Below are 9,730 nucleotides of genomic sequence, written 5' to 3'. Positions count from 1 at the left end.
TTTATATGATGTTTGGTCGTGAGGCACGGCATCCCTGTGAGGTCCCTGAAAATTGTCAAGTGGGTGTTTGTTGTCTTCTGTGTTTGGTTTCATTTTCATGTGTATGTATTGCATTCAGTATAAACTTACATGAATTTGAGATGATCAGGTATTTTAAACTAGAAGCAAATGTTCCTTTTTTTCAGATTGACAGCTCTGTTGAAGCTGTCGTAGGAATGGAAAAATTACTGAGGATGTCCTGAAACTTGATGAAATTCTTCAAACTGCCCTTACCCACACTGCTCAGGTTCAAAAAAGAATGACAAGGAAAGAACAGAATGCAAAGAAAGTGAAATTCTCTGTGGGCAACAAGGTATGGAGGTGTAATGTTCGGAGCCAGCAAAGAAAAGGCGGATAATTGGATCCAAATTTTTTGGGTCCATACAAAATTAAAAACATTAAAGGCAAGAATGCTGATCTGATAGATGAGAGAGGGGTCATCTGGATCTGTGCCACCCTCACCTACTATCTCCAAAGTGGCTGCATCACCTGTCTCCCCCGCTATATCAGTTTCATCATCACCTACAATCTCCAAAGTGGCTGCATCACCTGCCTCCACATCTGGATCTGTGCCACCCTCACCTATCATATCCAAAGTGGCAGCATCACCTGTCTCCCCCGCTATATCTGTCTCATCACCAACCACCCCAGCAACAGCAGTACAGCACCAACTTATCAGCAGTAAGTCAGTATCAGAACAAAGTAAAGGTATAAACCAATGAAAGTTAAAAAATCATGTTTTCTCACATTTAACATTTCTTATGACATCTATCAATACAGTTGTTCAAGAGGCATGGGCAGGAAAAGATGTCTATGTATTGCTCTCCAGAATTGGGCCGTATAAAATATTTTTTAAAGACATTAATAAAACTGCCCCAAATAATGAGCTGGAAAGTGAGGTAAGATGTTTAAGTCTTTATAAATGTTCTATGATTTAAATTGTAGATATCAAATGTCAAAGAGATGGTTCGGAGTAAAATCAACCTAGGGTCATTTGCACCATGACATCGAGCCAAACACCCCCAGAAGCCTTTTTTTCCCTTGCCTTATTAAACAATATTAAAATTAGAGCTTATTTAAAGTTATCAGCCGTATGGCTTAGTGCAGTAGTTCATAATTGTTAACAAAATATTAGTGCATTCCTGGAACTGGGCGTCTTTACACTACTTACTTAAGCATCGCTTTCTGTCAGGACTTTTAGGTGCTTTTTTCAACTCACAGAAGTGACGTCAACATCCATGTTTGTAGTAGCATTTGCCGATAGGCAAGTGTTACTTAAATAAACTCCTGATGTACGTACAAACTTTCCAATGCCTCGTTTGTTGAGTACAGAACCTACATAATTTGTACCACTGTAGAGGTTTGGTACCATTCTGGGCATTCATAGTGAGTTAATTTACGAGATACATATATGGAGCCGTTACCGCCTGCACTAAGCCATACGGCTGATAACTCTAAATAAACTCTAATTTTAATATTGTTCAAGCAAGGGCAAAAAGGCTTCTGGGGCGTGTTTGGCTCAATGTCATGGTGCAAATGACCCTAGGTTGATTTACTCCGAACCATCCCTTTAACTTCCACTGCTAATCCCTCACTGTTTTACTTCCTTGTTTAAGGTTATTAATGCATACATGCGTCTTCTTGTGAGGCGTTTCAATACACAATCAAAAGAGCAAGCATTCCAAATTGACTCATTCGAAATGACCAACATTTGGAATGGAAACAAATCAAAATTAAAGGTTGGTTTGCTCAGGTTTAATTATGTACCAATTATGAAACATCGAATTCAGAACATATTTCAGCCCTCTTTTTTGAAATTCAGGTTAATCCCACATTGTACAAGTACCTCATTGGCATTGTGAATGACCATCACCACTGGACACTTGTGGTAAACAAATGAAAAAAATCACTTTACATGTGTAGGGGAAATATGACATGAATATTTATAATGAATTTGGAGCCGTTATAACAGTTAGGGTGTACTGACATATTTGGGGAATTCTTGAAAGAGTCTGTTTGAGATGTCTGGCCAACACTGTTTAAAATCTTTAAAGGTTATGCTGCCATCTCAAAGGAGGGCTTTGTTCCGTGATCCTCTGGGAGAAAGTTCTGCAAAACAGAAACGATGCCAGGATATGACAAGGTCTTTTAAGTTGTTAATCAAAAAAAAATTTGTTTCTAATGTGCATAACTCATCTCTACAGTATTTCTACAGTAAAATTTGTTGTTCCAGTATCACAATATTGACAATATTTTTTTATTTGTTAAGGGCTTTTATGCGACAAAAGGGATGCAATTTTTCAAGGTGGTCCTGCGATACGCTGCCTCACCCAAAACAACAAGATGGCACATCCTGCGGTGTCTTTGCTTTGAAAGTAAGTGATATTTAATAGATAATTTATGGCATTGTCCCAAACTGTCAATGGCCTAAAGTATGATCTCGGGAAACTCAATTAAGTTGCTAATTATGGTGTACATAGTCTGCTAATGTCAAATTCATGTTTTATTTTACTTAAGTTTACAATATTTCTTTTTTTTTTTGGTGATATTTTTCCTTTTTAGTTTGCTGAATTTGTACTTAGCGAGGAGCCAATTGTTTTCCTTAACACACCAGAAGAAGTGGAAGAATTGAGGAAAGCAATAGCTGTGACTCTTCTCCAAAACAGTGGTACATGTAATGTACAGTACTGGTCAAAGATTTGGAGACATTACTGGTTTAAATGTTTTTTAAAGAAGTCTCCTATGCTAACCAAGCCAGCATTTATTGGATCAAATATACAGAGAAAATATTAATTTAGATTTAAATTTAATCATTGTGCATTATTTGCATTCTGGATCAGTTGCAAAGGCTTGATAGAACATGTCGGAAGGCCTTCTAAGAGAACAGGTGGCACAGTAGACCTAGGCATACTACTGTCGGACAAAAAAACAGGCTGCAGTCGGGATTTTCCTTTCCTTAAAATAACGGATTACTTTTTTTTAAAAACTAACAAGTTACTGAATTCAGAGGCATTTTCTTTCCTGGTTCGGTTGAAACACGCCCCATAATCACAGCCCAATGGAGCAGTATCAGACTCACATTCTGACTAGAATCTGAGTATGACGAAGTCAGGCTATGGAGAAAGGCAAGAGAGAGAGTGTATATTGGTTAAGATGTGTTTGTCAGTTTGTTGTGAGGAGAATTGGCCACCAATGGTTGTTGTTTTGTTTATGAAGAATGTTGCAGAGTCATCAGCTGTTAAAGGGGTCATATAATGCCATTTTTGTACAAGTTAATATGAATTAATATGAGACTTAATATGAGACTTCTTTCAAAAACATTAAAAATAGTAGTTTTTTTTACTAACTATTTGCAAAGTATTTTATAGAAGCTTTAAAATGAATAAGTTAAATTATTGTTATCTTTACAGTCTGCTTAGATTAGTTTAGCAGAACTTCTCCTGCTAATTGGATTTAAATATGATACATTTTGCAATTCATAGTGTACAATGATTGACTTAATGTGCTTCTACATTAATAAGTCTTCTCACTACATCTTACTTGAATTGGTTATTTTAGATGACCTGAGCAATTTGTGCCATGTCTGTGGGGAGGAAAGTGGTGATACTGACTGGGGAAGTAGTTGCTTGTAACTAGTTGATGTTTTTTAATATTACTAACTGTCATTTATCACAATTCCATCAGTTGTAACTGTGTCTGTATAGTGCCTTGCAGAAAGTTATTGAGTTTTTTCTAAATTTCAGATAGCGTGTGACTGCTGCGGTCGATGGTACCACCAATCATGTGTCCGAGGGACATCAAAAGTTCACTTTCTGTGTTATGCCTGTAAAAGTTAAACAGACATGAAGGAAAAACACATTTGTATACCCTTGTTCTTTCAGTTTTTATTTTTATTTTTCATTATTCAAACAATGGATAGGCCTGCAAATAAACAAATATTGTATTTGTGGATATTTATAAGTCTTTCCTTTTCTGTGAATAATGGAAAAAGTTTGTATTTTCGTGCACTCAGGTATTACCCTCCTGAATAGCAGAGCTGTCTGTATAAATCAAACTAAACTTTAATAGAATAAAATGTTGCATTGAACAGTATTGCTGGTGTAGGTGTATCAGACTCATTTTAGGAACCATTTTTGTATTTAGAGAGAAGGAATAGAGGGGTATAATCCAGGCAGCGGGGTAAAAACGGACCTGCCCAAATAACACCCCCCTAATAACTAAATCTGCATAGTGAAATGTAGCATTTTACACACATATTGCTGGTGTAGGTGTATAAGACTCATTTTAGGAACCATTTGTGTATTTAGAGAGAAGAAATAGGAGGGTATAATCCAGGCAGCGGGGTAAAAACGGACCTGCCCAAATAACACCCCCCTAATAACTAAATCTGCATAGTGAAATGTAGCATTTTACACACATATTGCTGGTGTAGGTGTATAAGACTCATTTTAGGAACCATTTGTGTATTTAGAGAGAAGAAATAGGGGGGTATAATCCAGGCAGCGGGGTAAAAACGGACCTGCCCAAATAACACCCCCCTAATAACTAAATCTGCATAGTGAAATGTAGCATTTTACACACATATTGCTGGTGTAGGTGTATAAGACTCATTTTAGGAACCATTTGTGTATTTAGAGAGAAGAAATAGAGGGGTACAATCCAGGCAGGGGGGTAAAAACGGTCCTGCCCAAATAATACCCCCCCTAATAACTAAATTTGCCTAGTGAAATGTAGCATTTTACACACAGTATTGCTGGTGTAGGTGTATCGGACTCATTTTAGGAACCATTTGTGTATTTGGAGAGAAGAAATAGGGGGGTATAATCCAGTCAGGAGGGTAAAAACGGACCTACCCAAATAATACCCCCCCCCCCCCCCAATAACTAAATCTGCCTATGCTAATATAGTGAAATGTAGCATTTTACACACAGTATTGCTGGTGTAGGTGTATCAGACTCATTTTAGGAACCATTTTTGTATTTAGAGAGAAGGAATAGAGGGGTATAATCCAGGCAGGGGGGTAAAAACGGACCTGCCCAAATAACACCCCCCTAGTAACTAAATCTGCATAGTGAAATGTAGCATTTTACACACATATTGCTGGTGTAGGTGTATAAGACTCATTTTAGGAACCATTTGTGTATTTAGAGAGAAGAAATAGAGGGGTACAATCCAGGCAGGGGGGTAAAAACGGTCCTGCCCAAATAATACCCCCCCTAATAACTAAATTTGCCTAGTGAAATGTAGCATTTTACACACAGTATTGCTGGTGTAGGTGTATAAGACTCATTTTAGGAACCATTTGTGTATTCAGAGAGAAGAAATAGGGGGGTATAATCAAGTCAGGAGGGTAAAAACGGACCTGCCCAAATAATACCCCCTAAATCTAACGCAACATTAGTGTTTTCAGAACACTATAGGCACAGGAACAGTTTCTTCCCACATCCCATTTCCCTTTTGAACAGTTAAATCCCTCCCAAGGCATATGCCTGTAAGTGTAATACTCCCAATCTCCCACTGTTTAGTGCAATCTTTCTTAACACAGTTGATATCTATTAATATTATTCATAATACTGTAAATATGTTCATAATCTGTAAATGTTCATTATGACTAAACCTATCGTGTCTATACTTTTATATTTTATTCTTATCATTGTATTACTATGTTTCTTGTTGTATTTGTTAGTGCACTGGAAGCTTCAGTACCAAGACAAGTGTGTGCAAAAGCACAAGTGGCAATACAGCTGATTCTGATTCTGATTCATGCAATATTTTTGTATTTTTATTTTATTTCATAAGTTTATTGGAATATCATAAATATTTCGGTGTAAGTGACAATATGAGCCAATACATAGGCCAGCTTGGTTTGCAGCTAAGCAGAACAGAAAAGAAAAAGAAAAGAAAAGAAAAGAAAAGAAGAAGAAAAACTGGAATAAAGACACCATCGACGCGTTATCAAAAGAGATTTGCAACGGATATGCCAGTCTCCTTTACGATTAAGGCTGAAAAGCAATTCATTACGTTTCTGAGTTTATACTGCCATCTACACGAAAATCCATAGATTTTCTTCAATTTGAACGTTTGGAGTAGGGATCAGTGAAGCATGTGACCGAACGTTTCGTGTTTTAACTGCCATCTACCGGAAACAAGGCGGTACAACAAAGGGTCACAGACACACTGTTGTCAGTTCCTTGGCCATTTTGAACCGTCTGTGATTTGACATGGCAATTACCAACAGCTGTCCATCTACTAATCACCCGTGATCCGGGCTTCCGAAAAATACAGGGGCGTTACCCCACACTCTAAATCATAATCAAGTGTCACACAAATAAAGCGTGGATGATAAAACAAAAATCACAAAAGCACACCAAATCAAAAGAAAAAGGAAAACAAACAGTGTCCAAATAAACCATTGTCTCTCCAGATGACATAAAACTGGACCGAAAGAAATATGTTAGCAACAGTAGTTCATTACTGTGATTTAATATCGTGCCTATCCACGTACACATCACCAGTCACAATTAATGAGCGCATTGTTTGGTTCAATACAGTTGGTAATATAGGTTAACCTAAGGTTTGAGAATATCATCTCGGCTTCACGTATGAACAAAGTTGTGGTTGTGTTTTTAAAAACGGAAATGTTGATTAATAAATTGACCGTGAGCGGAGTATGGGTAAAAGGCACTTTTATTACAGTAACCCCGTTATCTGCCCCGGCGACGAAAATCATAATCTCAAACATTCCAACGTTTATCTCTAATGATGTGATTATGAAGGAATTGCAGAGATTCGGAAAAAATGCAAGCCCTGTGTAGTGTTCCAAATGTATTAAATGTTTAATTGAGGTTCCAATACAATAGCATATAAACTGAGAAAGTTTCGTATACTGAATTTAGCATTTAATGTTATGATGGTGTGAAACAGTTTTCCAGCAAGAGAGTCCGGCAAATCCTGTTTTCTGTTTCTGTCAGATTACTGCTTGCTATCGAGCCTGCTATTCCTGTTTCTCACTATTGTAAGCAGATTACTGAAACTTTGGTAGTCTCACTGTTTGAATAGTAATGCTGATTGGATTGGAATTGGTAACACTCCATGTATAGGGCAGGTTCCTAAACCGGTATACATCATTTACATGCTTTGTTCATTACAATGTTAAGCCCTGCCCCTAAATGTGTATAAATTGCAAGGGAACGTTTCCCTTAGTTAGACTTGGTGACTACAGCGATGCCACAGCAATAAAGAACTCTGCTTAAAAAATACCCCCAAGTCTCCTGGTCTTCGCTTCTGAGTTTTCTACACTTAAGAAGAAGAAGGTTTACAACACCTGTAAAACTTATTTCATTGGGCTGTAAAAACGCTGCACTAAAACATGTGCCTTCCTTCAGAAGACAGGTTTATATGTTTTTGAGTTTGCCGGTGTTGTGCCGAAGTTCGACCCCCTGTCAAATTATTACCCCCCTCGTTGAAGTCAGTACCTGATTGCCTAATCCTAACCCCAGCCCTAATCCTAACTCCTCCCCCACAACTAATCCTAAACCTGCCAATGCTAAGGGGGGGAATAATTCGGCGGAGGTCGAAATTCGGCACAACACCTGTTCGTAACTTAGAGGTGTCTTTTCGTGTAAACCATGGAGAGAATTCATACATGGTTTATGCAAGCACGGAGAACTGGAAATGTTTTGGAATGCGGAGAAATTGGGCACAAACTTGGCGTATGCCCGACAAAAAACAAACAGCAAAACGATAGACGGGAATGAGGAGAAAGATGGAGAGGTAACAGAAGAGGTGAATGAGCAGAATGAGGTGATTGAGAATAATGTTAATAATGAGAATGTGTAACCTGGATGCAGTGCTGCTCCTGTTAGAACTGAGAATGAAACTACTGATGGTATTGATGACAATGAGGAACAGAGTGGTGTTGAAAAGGTATGTGAGGTTAATGATGAATCACAGGAAGGAGGCTCAGAGGAAAAAATGGTTGATGAATTGGATAACTTGTCTCAGTGTACTGATGATGGAATGAAAGATAGTGAGGAGTGGTTTGATAAAATGGATGAAAGAGACTTGTATACTGTTGAGCAAATCAATTCCTTTCTTGACGCAACCAAAGGAAAATCAGGAGTAGAAATAGGGGATTTTTTCCCTAGTGATAAATGTGTTGCTTCTGTGATGAAGGCTAGGAAAGTGAGCAGTTATGAGGAGCTCTCACAGCAAAAGCGGGTTGGAAAGGATCAGTTCCTTCATTACCAACAATTGAAAGCAATAATTAAAACTAAAATTAATAAAAATGGCACACTGGAACTTACAAACACCATTGAACAGCTATTACGAATTGCAGACTTTCACAAAAAATTATTTCTAAACTTACAAAGTGATTACCTCTACAAACTCCTCCATAACACTCCCAAAAGTAAAATGGGAAAATGACCTGGCTCTCCTCCCAACCCCAGATCTCTGGACAAATATTTGCAAGAATATATTCTCTATGACCTCCTATACTAACTTACAACTCATACAATATAAAACCATTCACAGGACTCACTTCACCCAAATCAAACTATTCAAAATGGGAATAGTCGACACAGATATCTGCCCTCACTGCACGTTGAGGAGCACTGACACATATTTGCATGCCACTTGGTCCTGTCAGCCTGTCAATCTCCTATGGACATCAGTCACAGAGACACTTTCTACCATTTTGGACTGTAGAGTCCCACTCTCTCCCACTCTTTTTCTTCTAGGAGACACCACTTCCATCCTCATTCCACAGAAATTGAAATATCCAGTACTTGTTTCCCTAACTATCGCTAAGAAAATAATCTTCCAGAACTGGAAATCTAGACATTCTTGTCATACAAATCATTGGATTAACCTAATTTCAGAATACATCCTAACAGAGGAGCTCTCAACTCAAAAGAACAATAAAACTTTAGCCTTCAAAGACATCTGGTACCCTTTCATAACTTTTCTTCAAACTCAGATATAACTGTGCTATTTACATTCCTTACAACGCCGATACTCAACATCTAACCTCCATCCCTCCCTCTCTCTTTCTTTTCTTCCCCTGGTCATTATGCGGATATATACAACTCCCTTCTCCTCCCTCTCTCCTTCTTCCTCTCTTTTTTTCTATCACCTTGCACACACTCCCAATCACACACACACACATTAACAACTTCCAGCCCTCTTAGTAGATCACAGTAACATTGTATCTGATATTTGCTTGTCCGTATGTATGTATTTCTCTACCTTTCTGTCTACTTGTCCATATATTGGTCTGCTTTCGTCAAGCGATTTACTTGTTTGTTCATTAGTGTTTCTCTTTCTATCGTTTGTATCTGTTTTTCTGTTTGTTTGTTAACGTTTACCTGTCTTTCGTCTGTATATCTGTCCCCCTCCCTGACCATCTATGTTTATCTGTATCTAGTCTAATTATATCATTTGCCATCAGTTATTTTTCACAAGTATACCTACTGTACCTCTTCTTCACAATATCAGGACTATTACAGTATTAAGGGGTGGATGTGGGTCTGTCTGGAGTAATCACTGTTTGTACTTGTACAATAATTTGAATTAAAAATAAAGTTGTCCTCCTATGAGGGAGGGGGGGGGGGGGGGCAAAAAAAAAGCGGTTTCGCCTTAAAAAACATATAACCTCGATAAGACACGGTAAAAAGGAAGGAAAGGGAGG

General features: G+C 38.0%; 1 protein-coding gene across 1 annotated transcript; it reads left to right on the top strand.

Moving 5' to 3' along the window:
- Positions 1-464: 464 nt before the first annotated feature.
- LOC143736297 (sentrin-specific protease 2-like) lies at positions 465-3,671 on the top strand. Its single transcript, XM_077227040.1, has 8 exons — positions 465-720; positions 820-938; positions 1,656-1,778; positions 1,862-1,927; positions 2,094-2,182; positions 2,309-2,414; positions 2,602-2,707; positions 3,598-3,671. The coding sequence occupies exons 1-8, from the start codon at positions 465-467 to the stop codon at positions 3,669-3,671; spliced, it is 939 nt and encodes a 312-aa protein (XP_077083155.1).
- The last annotated feature ends 6,059 nt before the right edge of the window (positions 3,672-9,730 follow it).

Source organism: Siphateles boraxobius, unplaced genomic scaffold, assembly GCF_051911475.1.
Source record: "Siphateles boraxobius isolate OS27281-9 unplaced genomic scaffold, OSU_SipBor_1 13, whole genome shotgun sequence".
Taxonomy (NCBI): domain Eukaryota; kingdom Metazoa; phylum Chordata; class Actinopteri; order Cypriniformes; family Leuciscidae; genus Siphateles; species Siphateles boraxobius.
This window is presented reverse-complemented; position numbering and strand designations above follow the sequence as displayed.

Excerpts from the sequence above, each read along its gene's own strand:
- LOC143736297 (XM_077227040.1), top strand. The coding sequence starts at position 465 with ATGAGAGAGGGGTCATCTGGATCTGTGCCACCCTCACCTACTATCTCC. Across the intron at positions 939-1,655 it reads ATAATGAGCTGGAAAGTGAG|GTTATTAATGCATACATGCG; the intron begins GTAAGATGTTTA and ends TCCTTGTTTAAG. Across the intron at positions 1,928-2,093 it reads ATCACCACTGGACACTTGTG|GTTATGCTGCCATCTCAAAG; the intron begins GTAAACAAATGA and ends AAATCTTTAAAG.